Below are 19,542 nucleotides of genomic sequence, written 5' to 3' on the forward strand. Positions count from 1 at the left end.
TACTAAGATGCTTTCAGAACCTATCTTTATTGCCTCCAGTGCTTCCTGCTCCAGTTAAATCTTACTGATTTAACCTTCTTAAAACATGTATCACTCACTTATATATTCAAAACTCTTCAAGAGTTCCCTGAAAGAAGATAATAGGCCAAACTTTTTACCTGGACATGAAAAGGCCCTCCAAAATCTGGCCCAAAATTACCTTTCTAAAGTTTTCTCTCGGGGTGCCTGGGTGGCTCAGTGGGTTAAAGCCTCTGCCTTCGGCTCGGGTCCTGATCTCAGGGTCCTGGGATTGAGCCTCACATTGGGCTCTCTGCTGAGCAGGGAGCCTGCTTGCCCGCCCCACCCCGCCCTGCCTGCCTCTCTGTCTACTTGTGATCTCTCTCTCTATCAAATAAATAAATAAAATCTTTAAAAAAATAAATAAATAAAGTTTTCTTTCACCTCTCTCCTAGATGTTTACTTGCATTGGTTTGAGAAGCAATATCTTCCACTGGTTCTTTCACTGCTTCTTGGCCTTTTGGCTAAGAGCAAGTGGGAAGCAGTATCCTTTTTTTTAAGTGGGGCTCGAACTCACAACCCTGTGATCAACAGTCACATACTCTTCCAGCTGAGCCAGCCAGGTACCCTGAGAAGCAATATCTTCCAAATAAGCCATAGAGATTTCTTCCTCCCAGAAAACTAAACTGAGTAAAAAAAACAAAACCCAACTATAGTCAATTTACAGAAAACATATAAGAAATATAAGGCTATGAAAAAAAAAAAAAGAAAAGAAATATAAGGCTATGAAATGGTCAAAAATAAATTAAAAAAAATTTTTTTAAAGATTTTATTTATTCGACAGAGATAGCATAAGTAAGCAGAGCAGCAGGCAGAGGGAGAAGGAGAAGCAGGCTCTCCGCTGAGCAGGGAGCCCGATGCGGGGCTCGATCCCAGGACCCTGGGATCATGACCTGAGTCGAAGTCAGACACTTAACCGACTGAGCCACCCAGGCACCCCAATGGTCAAAAATAAAAGAATTGAAAAAGATGTAACATTCAACACTAATCAAAAGAAAACTGGTATAGCTTTATTAAAACAGAAAAGCAGTATTTATGGCAAAAAAAAATTACTAAAGACAAAGAAGTACATTCATTATAAATGGTTTGATTCATCAGAAAGATACAATTCTAAGTGTGTATGTACTTTATAACATAGTAGCTTCAATATATATAAAGAGAAAATTGACAAAATTATAAGGAAAAGGAGACAAAGCCACAATCATGTGGAAGATTCCCATACAACTTTCTTATTAACTGACAGAATGAGCTGACAAAAAAAATCAGTTGAGGGCGCCTGGGTGGCTCAGTTGGTTGAAGCCTCTGCCTTTGGCTCGGGTCATGATCCCAGGGTCCTGGGATCGAGTCCCACATCGGGTTCTCTGCTCAGCGGGGAGCCTGTTTCCCTTCCTCTCTCTCTGCCTGCCTCTCTGCCTACTTGTGATCTCTGTCTGACAAGTAAATAAGTAAAATCTTTTAAAAAAAAAATCAGTTGACTATAAAATATTGGACAATATAATTAATAAACCTGATCTAATTAACACATATGGAGCACTGCAACCAAAAACTATGGAATACATACTGAGCCTGGGTGGCTCAGTCGGCTGAGCATCGGACTCCTGATTTCAGCTCAGGTCATGATCTCAGAGTCATGGGATTGAACCCCTCGTCAGCCTCCACGTTCTGCAGGGAGTCTGCTTGAGATTCTCTCTCTCCCACTTGCCCTCCCCCACTAAAATAAATAAATAAATCTTTTTAAAAAGATATTTGGAAAATCCCCATATATTTGGAAAGAAAATTATGAAATGTACTTCTAAATAACCCATGAGTCAAAGAGAAACATTCTAATAGATAATAGATATCACTCTAACTGTATGCTAGTGGATAATTACATATCAACACATATAAGATCAACCAGATCTGTACTTAAAGGGTAATTTACTGCTCTAAGTGCATATTTAAGACAAGAAAAACACTGGAATTCAGTAATCTAAGTATGCATCTCAAAAACAGAAAGAGAAGGCAAATTAAGCCAAAGAAAATAATAAAGAACAGAAAGTAATGAAATAGAATACATGCATTAGGAAGGATAAAGCCAAAATTGTTTCTTAGAAAATACGAACAGAATTGATACACTTTTGCTGAGACTAATGAAAAAGAAAAAAGACATTACAAAACACCAATGTCAGGAATGGTGAGAGATCTAATAATACAGATCCTACAGACACTATAAAAAATCATAAAGTGATAATATGAATAACTTCATGCCAATAAATCTGAAATGTAGATGAAATGGATAAAGTGCTAGAAAAATACAAGCTACCAAAACTCACACAAGAGGAAGTACAAAAATCTACATAATTCATCTATTTAGAATTAGAAATCAAACCTATAATTATGGCTTCACAATGAATTTTGCATCATTTAAGGAATTATTCTAAGCTCACACAAACTCTTCCAGAAAACAAACAAAAACTTTCTCATTTTATGTAGCCAAAATAATTCCAATACCAAAACATGAAAAGGACAATACAAAAAGGGATATTATAGGCTAATCTCACTCATGATGCAAAAACCATTGGTGCACATGGATGAAAAACTTATAAACTAATTTTTACCAAACCAAGTTTAGTGATTCATAACAAAAGACAATGCCTATAGTCAAGTTGGATTTACTCCAGAAAGATGGTTATTCAACATGTAAAAATCAACCAATATAATTCAATATAAGAAGAAAAAAGAAAAAAATCATATGGTTATTTCAATAGATCCAAGAAAGCTTTTAATATCCTTAGTATTCATTCATGACTGTAAAACAAACAAATGATTTTGGTAAACTAGAAATAGAAAAGACTAGCATTAATTTTATTAAGGGTTTCTTGAAAAAAACCTAAAACCTAAGCAAATATCATACAGAACAGTGAAATCTTAAAGCTTTCTCACTGGGATCAGAAACAAGGTAAGAATGACTGCTTTCAAAGTTCAATTTAACACCTCAGACTTCTATTTCATACATTACTGGAGGCATAATTACTATAATAAGAAGTATAAATTAAAAATCTAAGGAAAAGAAAAGGAGAAATAGGCATCATTTAGAGATATATATAATTTAGAGATTTAGATATATATATATAGATATATATAATTTAGAGATTTAGAGATATGTAAGAATCTACAGAAAAATGATTTTAATTAAGAGGGAAGTTAGAAAGTTGCTGATTATAAAATAAACTTATAAAAATCAATTTTACTTCAATTTACCAAAATAAACTTAAGTATCAATTAGAATAGCATCAAAAATATCAAATTCCTAGGAATAACTCTATAAAAAATATACAAGATGTTTCCCAAGAAAACTATAACACTATTGAAAGACATTAAAGTCTCAAACAAATGGAGTCTTCTGTAAATTAGAAGATTCAATATTGAAAAGTGTTCTCATTGATCTATAGATTCAAAACAATCCCAATAAAAATTCTATAGTGTGTGTGTATGTGCGTGTGTGTAAGCTGATAAGCTGAATATAAAATGTATACAGCAATGAAAAAGGCCAAGAATAGTTGAAACAGTTAAAAAAGAACAAGCCAGAAGAATCTGACCTACTCGATGTCAAAACATTATTACAAATCAACAGTAATATAGACAGTTATCCTGATACAAGAACAGACAAACTGAAAAGAACAGGCAGCTCAAAAACCTGCCACACACAATGGATACTTGAGTTAATGCAAAGGTGGCATTGCAGAGCAATGGGAAAAGACAGTCTTCAACAAATACTGAGTTATTTGGATATCTACATAGGGAAGAAAAAAATAAATTTAACTCCTGTCATCTAAGGTGGATTGCAGATCTAAATCTGCATAACAAAGCAACTAAAGCTTTTAGAAGATAATGTAAGAGAACATCTTTATGATATTCAAGTCGGAAAAGATTTCTTAGCACACACAAGACATTAAACATCATGGAAAAGATAATAAATTGGTTTACATTTACAATAAGAATTTCTATTCATTAAAGTATCCAACTTTTCAGAGAATGGAAAGGCAAACCACCGTGTGGGAGGGGGCAGTTACATCACTGGTAACTATCAAAGGGTTTATATCCAGAATGTATGAAGAACATTTATAAATCACTAAGAAAAATTAAGACAATTTTTAAAAAATGAACAAAAGACTAGAATACTTCACAAAAGAGGCTATCCAAATGTCAACAAACATGAAAAGTAGCTTGACATCATTAGTTTTAATGGAAAGGAAAATCAAAACTATGATAACATTATACTCACCAAAGTGACTAAAATTAAAAAGACCAACAATATTCAAGTTTGGTGAGTACATGGAGTAACAGCAATTCAGATGCCCTGCTGTCAAAACATGAATGGGTACATCTACTTTGGAAACCAATTTGGCATTATCTACAAAAAGTGAGCATACATATACCCTTTGAGATATTCGACTCCTATACATGCATCTAAAAGAAACGCACATGCAATATGAGTCAGAAAGGGCTAGAATTCCAACACAGTATTATCGTTAACAGTCTGAAACTAAAAACTTCAATAACCAACAGTAGGGTGGGTAAATAAATTATAGTGTATTTCTATAATAAAACACTATATATATAGCAGGAAAAATGAATAAACTATAGCTACAAGCAATAACATGGATATACACTACAAAAATCATGCTGGGTAAAAGAAAACCAACACAAAAGATATTTTACCTTTGTATAAACATATATACATAATTTATATTACATTTAACATAGATGAAACTCAGTTGTACCATTTAACTCAAGGTAGAGACTAATCTTGGAGAGGAAAAGAGTGGTAGAGAGGGGACACAGAGAGAGCTTCCAGGGTACTGAGGTGTTTTTAATCTTAGGCATGTACACAGGTGTCCACCTCGATCTAGTTCACTGAGCTGTTGTTTGGTGCACTTTACTGTATATACATTATGCTTCATACACACAATTAAAAAGGAAAAAGTCTAAAAAAAAAAAAAAGACCTGACAAAAATCAGCCAAAGATTATCATAGCTAGAACTTAGGTGCTCATCTAATTCCTATGCAACCAAGTTACTTCCTTCTAGCTTGCAAATAACAAAGAAAAATTTTCACATGCAGAACCTTCCCATTAAAATAATATTTCCTGGGGCGCCTGGGTGGCTCAGTGGGTTGAGCCTCTTTCTTCTGCTCAGGTCATGGTCTCAGGCTCCTGGGATAGAGCCCCGCATCGGGTTCTCTGCTTGGCGGGGAGCCTGCTTCCCCCTCCCCCTCTGCCTGCCTCTCTGCCTACTTGTGATCTCTGTCAAATAAATGAACAAAATCTTTAAAAATAATAATATTTCCTCTTATTGTATTTCTAGTTACAGAGTATATGCAAAATGATTACTATTATTTAAAACAAGACATTGCTTACATTGTTTCTTCATATCACTAGTATATCTCATGCTTCAGCTGACATATCTTTAAAAAGAATTATAGTGTGAATAATACTATTTCAAAGCCTTCTTTAGTTTTAAATAAGGCTTTCTTATTTTGAATCCAAAAGTAATTAGAAGTAAGACAAGCACAAATTGGGCCCAAAGAAATGAAGTTGTATTCCTACTAATGATGATTCTGTTTAAAAACACAACATGCCATATTCCAAGAACTCAAATATTTTTGTAATGGCCACTTGAGAGCCTTATTTGGAGCTGTGTATGATTTCTGATGGTCTTGCTTACAAGTGTATTATCTAAGAATTCCGTTTATTAACTAAATCTCTGGAATGGAAGAGGGAACCTGGAACAATGGATCCAAATTGGGTGGACATTTCAATGATTCCACAAGTATCAATCTCTAAGGAATGCCCTTTGGAAAAACACAGATTTCCACCCGATTTTTTTTTACCCCAGGCAAACTTCTGATAACCTTCTCCATGGTTCAATTTTAGATAATATTAGATAATCTTAGAGAAATATTAAACATTTTAATTTATATGAAACTCTTTCAAAAGCTAGGGTTCTTATTCCACAGTCTCCTTTACAATTTATAATGGTAGTGGGTGTTAGGCTAACCATATTGCCTCTTTTCTTCTCTGAAGTTTTAATATAGTATTAAATGTAAGAATTATATAAGGGTATGGATATAAAACTATAAGAGTAAGATTAAACTTTTACCACATCCTACCCTACCTTTTTTCCATCTTGTAACTTAAAGATGTTACAGATTACTCAGGTTAGCACCCCACTGTACTACAGTATGAAAATAACCTCCTGACTCCTCCACAAATTTATAATTTTCCATGCCTAAAATGCCTCCCTGTTTCATCTCTCTCTACTTAAATCAGCATGTTTTGGAATGAGAGTGTAAATTTAGGAATACTCCTTCCCCACTCCTGATGATTCCCAAGTAGAAGGAAGTTCAATTCCTTTATTCTGGACCTCTCTCCAGCCTGTCACACTGGCCCCAAAGAGGTTAACAGCTTATTTGTAAATATACGAAGAACAATTGAGAATATATAGTTTTGCTCCATCCTCCTCCTTTTAGAAAGCATCCTGCCCCATTCAGTGTGCAGCCAGCCATGACATGAATCTTAGGGATTCATTATTAGAAACCCAAATTAGCTAAGACTACAAAAGACATCCATCAGCCTTCAGGAAAGAAGGTAATTATTCCAGCTTTCATCTTCACTATTTGTTTCTTAGCTTGTACAGAACCAAGGAAGGAAGCCTCTTCAGACAACCTCCTATACATGAGTGTCTATCTCTTCTATAAGAACCTTACAAGTACACTAGAAATTGGTGATACCTGGTTTATTCAATACTATTTCATACTGAGGATGTGTCAATGTCTCTGTGTATCCCTAGCCATCATCAGCTAGACCATAAGTTTCTTCTGAATAAGAAACATGTTTTCTCCTTTGTATTCTATGCGAGATTTAAGGCAGTCAATAGTACATGTTGACTGAAAAAAGATGCAAAATTTTTCTCCTGGGAACTATAAGTAATATAATTGATCACAGCATTGTGAACATCTTTTTTTGTTTGTTTGACAGGAATGAGCAATCAAGTATCCATAATAATTAAAAAATGACACTGTGGATTATTCTAAGTAAATCTTTATAAAATATATGCTTTCCGGCCTTAGTATATATCCCAAGCCAAACTACTTATCTTTCCTCATTGGCACAGTATTACTAACTTGATCAGTTGTCATTAGAGATAGTCTAGAACAGGAACTTCTACTCAGTGGATCAAAACAGAGAAAGCTTACTCATAGTGGCCTGAGAGAACAACATTGAAAAGAGACAAGTTTGGAGCTAGCAAAATAGTGCTTATCATAAAATTCTGAAGGGGCAAGACAGGACACCAACAAGAAGCAGCAGCTACCAGCAGCTAAGGGATTCAGACCTAGATCAGAAGTAATAAAGGGTCTAGCAGACTGGCTTAGAACTAGTTAAACATGATAAATGCGCTGGAGCTTGATACTAGCTTGATCAAGCTTGACACTCACTTCCTGCTTCTGGAAATGTGTTCATCTTAAAGATGAACAGGGCTGTTCATCTACTCCAGCTTGCAACACTGGAAAGTTCTATCAAGTATGTTTTCTTTTTTTGCTAAGGTTGAAAAATGCCAAGAAATAAGTGCTTCCATTCATTATCTCACTTAATCCTCTGAGGTGAGTGCTGCTATGATTTCCAGTTTGCAGATGAGGATGCTGAGTCTTAGAAAGACTGTGTGTGGCAGATACTGCTTACTGTCTACCTCATATCTATTCTCCCCTCTTCCTCAAAGAGAGAATACTGTTCGTAGTTTAGGGTTTTTTTAGGGAGATGATGTGTTTTGCCCTAGAAAATAGTTGTTTGCCTAAGGCAACAATGACAATCACACTCCCTGCCTTCCCAGACAAGCTTGCCCCTAAATTAGAGACAGCCCTGTGACCCAGTTCTGACCAACAAGACATAAGAAGCATGCAAGAGATTCCTGGGGATAACGGAAGAGAGATACAGCCTTGTCCCTTCTCTCTCAAGTTCCACTGTAAGAGTTAAGATGACAACTGTTTTTTGACCATGAAAATGACCTAAGAATTCTCAGAAAGCCAGTGTTATTAAGCTGTTGCGCCAATGAAACAAACATAGATCTCCAGACTTTTTAATATACAAAAAATATAAAAACTTATTTAAGTCACTGTGGCAGGGATTTGTTATTCATAATTAAACGTAGCCCTGACATAGTGATTTTGTGAAAATGAGACATAAGGTATAAAAACCATGTCAACACAAGATCTTAGACAAGCAATGTGTATTTACTTCATGCCTACTATATGTTGAGAATTATAATAATGCAAATCATTGCATTCATTGTCTGAGTCTGTCTTCCAGAGTTAGCAATATATGCAGTATGACATTCATATGTTAATATAGTACTGGCAGAATGCATAAGTGCTAAGAGGATTTATAACAGAAGAATTACAAAATACACAGGATTAAAATCAGATAAGTAAAGGCATTCAAGAGAGTGACTTTTGAGCCCATTTGTTTAGCAAAGTGGTATCAATTGTTAGAACAGTGACATTGAAGGCCATTAGACATTACTTATAAAATAGTGAAAATGAGAATAAGGGAGCTGTGTGCATAAAACAGACAAGCATATTTGCTAGGCTAGAACAAAAAGTCTAAGAATATGAAAAGGTTATAAAAGAGGCATGGAAGGGGCACCTGGGTGGCTCAGTGGGTTAAAGCCTCTGCCTTCGGCTCAGATCATGATCCCAGGGTCCTGGGATCGAGCCCTGCATTGGGCTCTCTGCTCAGCAGGGAGCCTGCTTCTTCCTCTTTCTGTCTGCCTCTCTGCCTACTTGTGATCTCTGTCAAATAAATAAATAAAATCTTAAAAAAAAAAAAAAAGAGGCATGGAAGATGTATGGCCTTGAAGGGATGCCAGAGGACTTTGGGTTTATTTACATAGGTAAATTTATATAGGTAATGTGGAATTAGTATGGGTTTTATAGAAAGCCATATGATGGAATGCTGTTTGGATAATTTTATCTTAGCATAAACTAAAGACCAATGGTCCAGCAATTGGCCTAGAAGTGATATAAATGGAGTGAAACTAAAAGTGATAATTAATATGGAGAAAGAATCTGCAGAATTTGTATTACTGAGTATGGGAAGATGAAGGAGAAGAATCAAAATTATACCTGAATGCCAGTCTAACAATTGAAAATTTCAAGGGAAAAAATGGGTTTTTTACTAAACAGCCCTAATGACTTAGAAAAAAATAAAACTTCCAAAAAACAGATTATCTGCACCTCCTAGTAGTTACTGAATGCTACCTAAACAATAAGTACACTTTAAAAGTAGCGAAATTTCTTTTGTCTTTAGTAAACACCTGAGTGTGTTATAACTTAAGAGCTGGATGGCTTCCTACCATACTCTTTTTACCTAGGCTACCCTTGGTTCATTTTGTAGCTATATCTATTTAACATGTGATTCTTACAAATTTTAACAGTTGAAAAACAAACAGCTGGCTGAACTCTCTGCTTCAGTCTTTTGGAAACTTTGCTTCTTGGTAAATGATCAGTATTTTGATACTGCTGTAGTAATAACAGGAAATGATCTGTTAAAATCTGGATCTCCAGCTATAGATGAATGCCAGGGTAAAGAGGAAAGCTAGTCTCAGAATAAAGTCTATAAAAACAGTTTGGGAAATTATTTCTAGGACCACAGGGAGAGAATCATAATCTATTCTCAACATCAGAAAAACAAATGCAAAGTGGAAGAATATCTTATGATGATCACTGAACTGCATCCATGGAAAGCTGATGGCCACAAACACAGTAATTATAACAACTGAGATGGTAAATGCTAGAGCTTCAATAATATATGAGGTGAAATACCATTTCCTAAAATAAAAATTCACCCAGAAAAAGGTTTCATAAGTAGAACACTTTTAAATTGGTCCAATTGTAATTTCGCCTATATGTACAAAATAGTAAGCTGGTTCTAGTCATCAGAAAGGACAAGAGAAGACAAACGATGGTAATGGAATTAGCCATAGAAGAAACAGAGGGTACTTTCACCTAGGGAGTCACAGTAGAAATGGGAAAAGCCAAAACAATCAGGGCAAAAGAAGATAATCTTGGTTTAAAAGATGCTCAAGGAAAAAATGTCTGCACATAACTACAACTACAAAGTATTATTTTCCCTAATACTTTAATATAACACATTTTACAAAATTTATCATTTTTAAAAGGTAATTGACAAAATAAACTAATAACCAAGAATTCAGTTAAATATAATAAGCCAGCATTTTATTAAGAATTTTGGAGCAATAACAAATTTCTAAAACACTAGAAGTTTACACTCATAAAAATTTATACTGTGGTATATTAATCTAGTGTATTAAATTAATTAATTACTAAGTTAGTAGTCATAATGGCTAAAAGAACAGAAGGCATGGTAACTAAAATTACTTTTCAAGATTGTCAGTGTTATAATTGTTGCAAACTTTCAAACAAGAGTAAATGTACAAAACATCACTTAATTCTGAAACACAAATCATCTGTTTCATATTAATTGTTACTCATAAAAACAATGTCAGTCTGGATTCAAGAACAGGCTTGAAAAGTAAATAACTAGATAGTACAAATAGTCTTTCTTTAAAAAAACTCCACTTTCTCCACAATGACTTCTTTAGCTTCACCTCTGTCTTCCTGAACAGAAAGTCAACTTTCACTTCCTCTACATACTTACCCATCAATTAGGGATCTTACCACTCTAAGTTCTGATTTGGCTCATGAGAGATCTATTATTTCCCCCTAATAGACGATATAAGCAACTGGAAAGCAAGGTCTGCATCAGATTTATCTTGGTCTCCTTATTAAATCTAATTTAATACCCAATATCTACTAGTCTTTTTTAGAGTTCTGTATTTATTAGTGTTCAATAAATTGCTGTATTTTATTTTTTTTAATTTTTAAAATTAATTTTTTAAATGTGAGTATAGCCGGCACACAATGTTACACTTAGTTTTAGGTGTACATCTTAGTGATTTGGAAACACTGTATTTTAAAATTCCAGTTTTATACAGTTTCTTATGACAATACTTCCCCAGCTAATAAACTGATATTGAAAGTATCTTATATTTAGATTACATGTGAAGTTTAAAAATTTAAATCTTATAACTGCACAATTTGTCCAATACTCAAAAACATATAGTGATTATGAATGAGTGAATTAATTTGCTGTTACTATTTCATTAACTATAAAAATGGCTCTTCAATCTTAGTTTTTTATTTTCAGATCCTTTCAAAAGACAGAACTATTTCAAATCTAGCACCTTTGAATGATTACTATGTGAAACAGGTAAAATATGCTATTTTTAAATCAGCTTTATTGAGGTATAAATGACATGCAATAAACTGCACATATTTAAAGTGTATAATTTGATAAATTTTGGCACATGTATACACCTGTGAAACCAGTACAACAATCAGATTAATGAACATTTCTATCATTCCCCCAAATAGTCCCTGACTCCTTACTTCTCTCTACTCCCATCCCACACAACCATGGATCTGCTGTCATTTGATTTGTTTGTATTTTCTAGAATTTAAAAAAAAAAAAAAAAAGAATCAAATAGTATGTACTCTCTTTTGTATGGCTTCTTTCTCTCCCCATAATTTTTATGAAAATTTATCCATGTTGTTGCATGTACTAACTGTTCATTTTTATTGCTGAGTACAGTATTCTATTATATGGATATATGACTATTTGTTCATATATGCTCCTACTGATCAATATTTGGATTATTTCCAGTTTTCAGGTATTACAAATAAAGCTATGTATATTCTTTGTATAGACATATGCTTTCTTTTCTGTTGGGTAAATATCAAAAAGTAAAATGACTGGATCATATAATAGGTATATGTTTTATTAAGAAATCACTGAACTGTTTTACAAAGTGGTTATACATTAATTGCAACTTCATGATCAGTGTGAAGTCCAGTTCCTCCACATCTTTGCTTGCAATTGTCTTTAATTCTAGCCAGTCTAGGGGCGCCTGGGTGGCTCAGTTGTTGAGCAGCTGCCTTCGGCTCGGGTCATGATCCCAGGGTCCTGGGATTGAGCCCCACGTCAGTCTCCAGGCTTGGTGGGAAGCCTACTTTTCCCTCTGCCACTCCCCCTGCTTGTGTGCTCTCTCTCTCTCACTCCCGCTCTCTGTCAAATAAATAAATAAAATCTTTAAAAAAAAAATCTGTAATTCTAGCCAGTCTAAGAGCTGTGAAATGGTTATCTCATTCCGGCTTTACTTTGCATTTCACTAATGTCAAGTGAAGCTGAGCACCTTTTTACATGTTCATTTGCCAATCCCATTATCTTCCTTGGTAAAGTGAATTAAATTTGAAGTAAATTTGAAGTAAATTTAAAAAGCGAAGTAAATTTTTTGCTTCCTTTATTGGATTGTTTGTGTTCTTACTGTTGAGTTGTAAGAATTCTTTATATATTCTAGATACAAATCCTTTGTCAGGTGTATTATTTGCACTTTTAAAAGAGAAATGCAACTACTTCAGATAATTATGCTATCAATATTATAATACATGGTCTATCTCTACTTTAAATAATCCTTATAAAAAGAGAATTATTATTTCCATAATCCTCAGCTACCAAGTCTTCCCATGCCTAGTAAAAGGTGGCCAGCCCGCTGGCATATAAAAATGAGAGAATAGAGTAGAAATAGAATCTCAACATTCTTCTTAATCCCTCCTGATTTTAAGAGGCTCTTAGGAGGGGCACCTGGGTGGCTCAGTGGGTTAAGCCTCTGCCTTCAGCTCAGGTCATGATCTCAGGGTCCTGGGATCAAGCCCCACAGCAGGCTCTCTGCTCGGCAAGGAGCCTGCTTCCCCCTCTCTCTGCCTGCCTCTCTGCCTACTTGTGATCTCTCTCTCTGTCAAATAATTAAAATTAAAAAAAAAAAAAAGAGGCTCTTAGGAAACTATTAGTAGGAGATAACAGAGTGGAACATGTAATGATAATTAGTCCTCTTCCTTGTTTCTTTTAAGCAAAATTTTAAAAAGCATTTAGCAAGTAGTAACATTATTACTAATAAAGCCTTCTGTACTTTTTATTAGATTTTTGACACTAAGACCTTATGTTTACATGAATGTTTTCCTTATCAGACTAAAGCAAAACATTCAGTATAGTACCTCGTGAATACTGCTATTATTTTCTTGATTCTCTCCTTTTCTCTTTTGTTGTTGTTGTTTTTAAGTAGGTTCCACACCCAGCATGGAGCCCTGAGATCAAGACCTGACCTGAGATCAAGAGTTAGCTTAACTGAATGAGCCACCCAGTTCCCCTTCCTCCTTTTCTTCTAATTTCTATCCATGTGTTTTCCTCTCTTCCACCATTTCCAGCATCCCACATCTATGTTTGGATTAATTTGCTCATCTCAAATGAAGTCTTGGTTACAGATTTCTTAGTGGCCCTATAGATTACTTACCATGCATACTTCAAAGAACTCATAGAACTCATAGAAAAGAAACATAGAAAGAACTCAGAGAAACTCACAGAAACTCAAAGAAAGAACAGAAGAGATTCTACTGAGTGAAAAAGGGAAAACCTTTTTTAGAGTATCCATGTAAATTAGTACTTCTTGCCAGAATAAAGCATATAAATAATTTTCTAAACTTTACTGTTTAATGGATTAAAGACCTAAATGTGAGACCTGAAACCATAAAATTCCTAAAAGAAAACATAGGCAGTAATCTGTGGGATCAATGTGGGACACTGGCCTTAGCAATATATTTATGGATTTTTCTCCTCAGGCAAGGAAAACAAAAGCAAAAATAAAATATTGGGACTACATCAAAATAAAAAGCTTTTATACAGATAAGGAAACCAGCAAGAAAACAAATAGGCAATCTACGGAATGAGAGAAGATATTTGCACATGATATATCCAATAAGGAGTTAATATCCAAAATATATAAAGAACTTATACAACCAATGCCAAAAAACACACAATACAATTAAAAAATAGGCAAAGGGGCACCTGGGTGGCTCAGTTGGTTAAGCATCCACCTTTGTCTCAAGTCATGATTCCAGGGCCCTGGGATCGGGGCACACATTGGGCTCCCTGCTCAGCAGGGAGTCTGCGTCTCCCTCTACCCCTTTCCCCTGCCTGTGCTCTTGCTCTCTCTCATGCTCTAAGTAAATAAATAAAATCTTTAAAAAAAAAAAAAAAGGAGGAAGGAAAAATGAAACAAGATGGGATCAGGAAGGAGACAAACCATAAAAGACTCTTAATCTCACAAAACAAACTGAGGGTTGCTGGGGGTGGGGGTTAGGAGTATGGTAGCTGAGTGATGGACATTGGGGTGGGTACGTGCTATGGTGAGTGCTGTGAAATGTGTAAGCCTGATGAGTCACAGACCTGTACCCCTGGGGCAAATAATAATGTTAATTAAAAAAAAATTTGTTTAAATAATTTTTAAAAAGGGACCTGACTAGACATGTTTCCAAAGAAGACATACAGATAACCAATAGATATATGAACAGATGCTCGACATCACTAATCACCCAGGAAATGCAAATCAAAACCACAATGAGATATCACTTCATTTCTGTCAGAATGGCTATTATCAAAAAGACAAGAAGTAACTAGTGTTGACAAGAATGTGGAGAAAAGGGAACCCTTATGCACTGTTGGTAGGAATATAAATTGATGCAACCACTGTAGAAAACAATATCAAGGATCCTCAAAAAATTAAAAATAGAACTAACATGGGGTGCCTGGGTGGCTCAGCCTGTTAAGCGTCTGCCTTCTGCTCAGGTCATAATCTCGGGGTCCTGGGATTGGGCCCCTATCAGGCTTCTTACTCAGTGGGGAGTCTGTTTCTCCCTGTTCTTCTGTCCCTACCCCACACTCATGCTCTCTCTCTCACTCTCTGTATCAAATAAATAGATAAAATCTTTACCAAAAAAAAAAAAAAAAAATAGAACTACCCTATGATCCAGCAATTTCACTACTGGGTATTTACTCAAAGAAAAGAAAAATATTAAATTCAAAAAGATATATGCATCCCTATGTTTTAAAGCAGCCTTATTAACAATAGCCAAGATATGGAAGCAATCCAAGTGTCCATCAGCAGATGAATAAAGAAGAGGTACTATATAAATACACAGGATGGAATGTTACTCAGCCATAAAAAAGAATGAGATCTTGCCATTCACAATATGTAGGGACCTAGAGAGTATTATGCTAAGTGAACTAAGTCAAACAGAGAAAGGCAAAGACCATCTGATTTCCACTTACAGGTGTAGTCTACAAAACAAAACAAAACTCTTAAATTCAGAGAACAAACTGGTGGTTGCCAGAGGGGAGGGGATTAGGGGGATGGGTGAAATAGGTAAAAGGGATTAAGAGATCCAGACTTTCAGATATAAAATAAATAAGTCCTGGAGATAAAAAGTACAGCATAGAAAATCCAGTCAATAACATTGCAATAACTTTGTATGGTGAGCACTGAGCAACATATAGAATTGTTAAATCACTTTGTTATACACCTGAAACAAATATAACATTGTATGTTAACTATACTTCAATTAAAAAAAGAAAAATGAAAACTTTACTATTTAAGACTTCAGTCTGAAGACTTCAGTCTTCAGCAATGCAAAAACCACCAAGGAGTCTTTCCCAAATAAGAACTAATCTGGGGAAGTTCTGTGGCTAAATAATCATCCTCCTAAAAAGTAATAGATACAAGGGGGGAAAAAACCATAGAGAATCAAATCAACTCATTTTAAACCATGGAAAGAAAACACATTTAAGCCCCTTTAAAATATTTTTGTATACAAAAAACAATCTCATACATTTTAAAAATTTTTATGAGACACATTATCCCTCAAGGAATGCTTTAGTGTCAGACACAAATTTGAATTGAACTCTTCTATAAGCAGCACTAGAACTGGGATAAATAGCAGATGATACTGGCAATCTCTGACCCAGTATCAGGATACAGAGAACCCTAGGATTAAAAGTATTTCATGGAAGTGATTACAACACAATTAACTATGTTCTCCAAATCAGAATGGTTCTCATAAGACACCTAATGCTAAGCCTATTTTGACGTTGTTTTTTAAAAGGCCCAGTATTAAAAGAATAAGCTTCCTCTAGAAAGAAAAAAAAAAAAAGAATAATTTTGGCCTATTAAAGATAGTATTTATTGATAAAACATAGTATTGTTTCCAAACATGAAATAAACCATTACTCTAATGGACATTCACCATATGAAATAATCACTTAGTTGGTAAAAAATTACGTTACCTCTTAAAATTTTCAGTTCAATTGTTTTTCTTTTGATATAATGAAAAATTTAATGATTGGCTTTAAATCCTTTTTTAATAATGTAAAATATGTGAGTTTCATTATATGTTAAAGAAAATAAAAATTATATGACCCCAAATCTATTTATTAAAGTTACAATAAAATACTCTTCAATGCATACAAAATTGCAAAATAACTGATGTTTTCAATAAAGATTCCAGATATAATATTTACTGACGAGATAAAACAAAGATATGTTTAATGACTTTTGTTCTGTGTTAAGGTCACCTTATTGAACGATACATCATGAAATCGATAGTTGTACATCTAGGAAATTTACCAATGGAGCTCTCTTCCACTGGTGTGTATATTTTAATTTGTCTCATGTGGGTGTCTCTTCCATTTTGATGATTGGCTAGAACTGCAATCTGTATCATGAATGTGCGAGTTGGCTTCTTATGATTATCAGTTAAGGGTACATGAATCCAGCCACTTGGTTCCACCAATTCAAGTTGCTGCCAAGAAAACAGAAGTCAGATTATGTTTTCACCCAATAAGTATACTATAATGAACGCATTCTAAAGTTGACTTATAATTAACCATTTGCTCATTGAGAGAATGACAATATGATAAAAACCCATTACCACTTATTTGGCACTTTTACATCATGGTCCATTTTTACACTTGCCAATAAGCACTCTACATGTACCACATTAGGAGACAAAATAAAAATAGATGTATGTAGTCTTAGTGTTTATAGAAACTTGTATAACATACAAGTTTCGAATCAGACATGTATACATGTATACAGCCAATGGAAGACCATGTTGATGTAAGCAGGAAAAGAATCTAACATTATGCTTCAGGTATACTTTATTTCAAGGACCATACCTAATATACCTGAACACATTTAATAATAAATTAGATTCTATATAAACTATAAGAATATTAACAAAAAACACAATCATTAAAAAAAAATCAAAGCTTTGTTTCTTGAACAACAGTGATTTATCTAGTCTTCATGATACTCTAAATCTAAAACCTAAATTTTTAATAAGAAATGCCAGATAAATTTTTTTAATTCTTAATTTTATTTTAATCAAACAATCCTTTCTTAAAAAGGGGGAAAAAATCAAAAGTCAAAAGGTAAACCTAAGTTTCTAAAAGTTCTTCTAAAGTTATGAAGTAGTTTTCAAAAGATAAATATTGATTTCTAAATTACCTTAATTACCAAACACATATAAACTATACACATCACCAAAAATTTAGGTTTACCTATCAACACAGCCAAATAGCACTATCAAAGAATCTAAATCTGGATTCCACGCATTATTCTACAAAACAACTAAGTGAACACCACTGTGTCTTCTTCTTTTCCTTCCCTTTCTCCCTCTTCTTTTTCTTTCTTTCATTCTTTTTCATTTTTCTCTTCTCCCTTTCCCCCCCACCTCCTTCCCTTCTTCCTTCCTTCCCTCCTCCTTCTTTCTTCATTCTTTCATTCACTTTTTTATAGAGGAGAAGGGTGGGTTGACAAAAGTAGAGATGTGGACAAGATAAAGAGAAAAGGAATCCTAAAAAGGGTAATTATTTTTAAGACTGAATGATATCTCCTTTCAACTACAGAATGTAAGAATGAATAAATCTTTACCCCTTGTGGTATTTTTAGTCAGTGGTTTTTGTTGTTGTTTATTAAATTTGCATTAGCACTAACTTAAAGTGGACCAGATATATCTAGTTTCCATCACTAGCCTTTTACTCAACTAGGTAACAAATAGTTATTGAGTACTTAAAATGTTCAAGGTATTTTTCTAAGTATATTTAAGCATACAAAACATGAATAAGGCCTTCTTCCTAACCTTAAAACAAGCTCAGAGGTGGACAAACAACCTTCATTTGTTTCAGTCAGTTTCCTCAAGTATAAAATAAAGGAATTGCACAAGTTATCATCCAAGTGTCCCTTCCAGCTCTGGCATTTAATGATTCTAAATAAAAGAAAGATACGATAAGCATAATAATGGAACCTCAAAGATGTCCCTGTCCTTCCCCCAAAACCTGCGGTAATCTAAACTTCCATGACAAACAGGGCTTTACAAATGTAATTAAGTTAATGATCCTCAGATAAGATTATCCTGGACTTCTTAGGTGGACCTAATGTAATCACAAGGACCCTTATAAAAGGAAGGCAGGAGAGACAAGAGGAGATGTGATGGTGGAAGCAGAGGTTGGAGTGATATGACCATAAGTCAAGGAAAGTAGGCAGCCTCTAGAAATTGGACACGGCAAGGAATAGTTTCCCTCAAAAAATCCCCATGAAAGAAGCCAGCTGGCTGATACTTTGATTTTAATTCGTAAGACCCATTTTTGGACTTAATGTCCTCTAGAACTGTAATGTAACAAATTTGTGTTGTTTTAAGCTACTACCTGTGTGGTAATTTGTTATAGCAGATAAAGAAAACTATTGTAATAGATATTTGTAGTTCAGAGAACTACAGGAGTTCAGAGAAGGAAGAAAGATCTTCTGGGTGAAAGAAGAAACTATTCTCAAGGTAAATGTACTATAATGAACTTCAACAATGAACAAAAAGTAAAACTAAGATTCTAAATTCAACTCCTTACTAACAAAATGCTTTTGACAAATGTAACCATTATTTCTGGTAGACTCAATGTTATTTTCCTGGCATATCTTAAGTGCTTCAGTGTACTAAAAATTATAACAAGATTTTGTAGTAGGAGGGAGCTGTTTGGCTGATGCTGGTGTCCCTGAAGGAAGTGCCCCGTGGGGCTGGTATACAGAACTCTTGAGGAGTGGGAGCCACGTGGCTTATGGTGCTGACTTTTCTGACATAGGCTTCACTAATCTGGTAGTGAGTGTTAGAAAAACTGCAAACTGGACTCAGGTGTAGCTATGGGAAGGAAGTGCTGCTGTGAAGAAACACTGCTAAGATAATGGAAAGCAAACAGGACACAAAGACAAGGAAGTAAGTCTCTTTTTCCTCTTCATGTCATGCAGTCTCTCTCTAGCCCACCTTTTTACCAGCGCTTAACAGATATGCAAGGGCTCTACACACATCAAATCTTTACTGAGCAACTGTTATGTACCAAACAATGTTCTAGGGACTGAAAACAAATAAACAAAAAATACAGTGGCAAATAAGACAGAACACGCCTGAAAAAAATAGGATTTAAACATGATAGTA

General features: G+C 34.6%; 1 protein-coding gene across 2 annotated transcripts in view; it reads right to left on the reverse strand.

Annotated features, from left to right (window-relative positions):
* ANAPC10 (anaphase promoting complex subunit 10) overlaps positions 1 to 19,542 on the reverse strand; it is a 147,496-nt gene that overhangs the window by 33,784 nt on the left and 94,170 nt on the right. Inside the window, exon 5 of one of the 2 annotated variants that reach the window (XM_080796540.1) lies at positions 16,223 to 16,860. The exons of the other annotated variant lie outside the window; for it this stretch is intronic. Within the exon in view, the coding sequence (XP_080652666.1) occupies positions 16,630 to 16,860 (231 nt within the window). The 3' untranslated portion in view covers positions 16,223 to 16,629. Of the gene's footprint in view, positions 1 to 16,222; positions 16,861 to 19,542 lie in introns of those variants that run through there. 2 annotated transcript variants of the gene reach the window in all.

Source organism: Martes martes, assembly GCF_963455335.1.
Source record: "Martes martes genome assembly, chromosome: 2".
Classification (NCBI taxonomy): Eukaryota; Metazoa; Chordata; class Mammalia; order Carnivora; family Mustelidae; genus Martes; species Martes martes.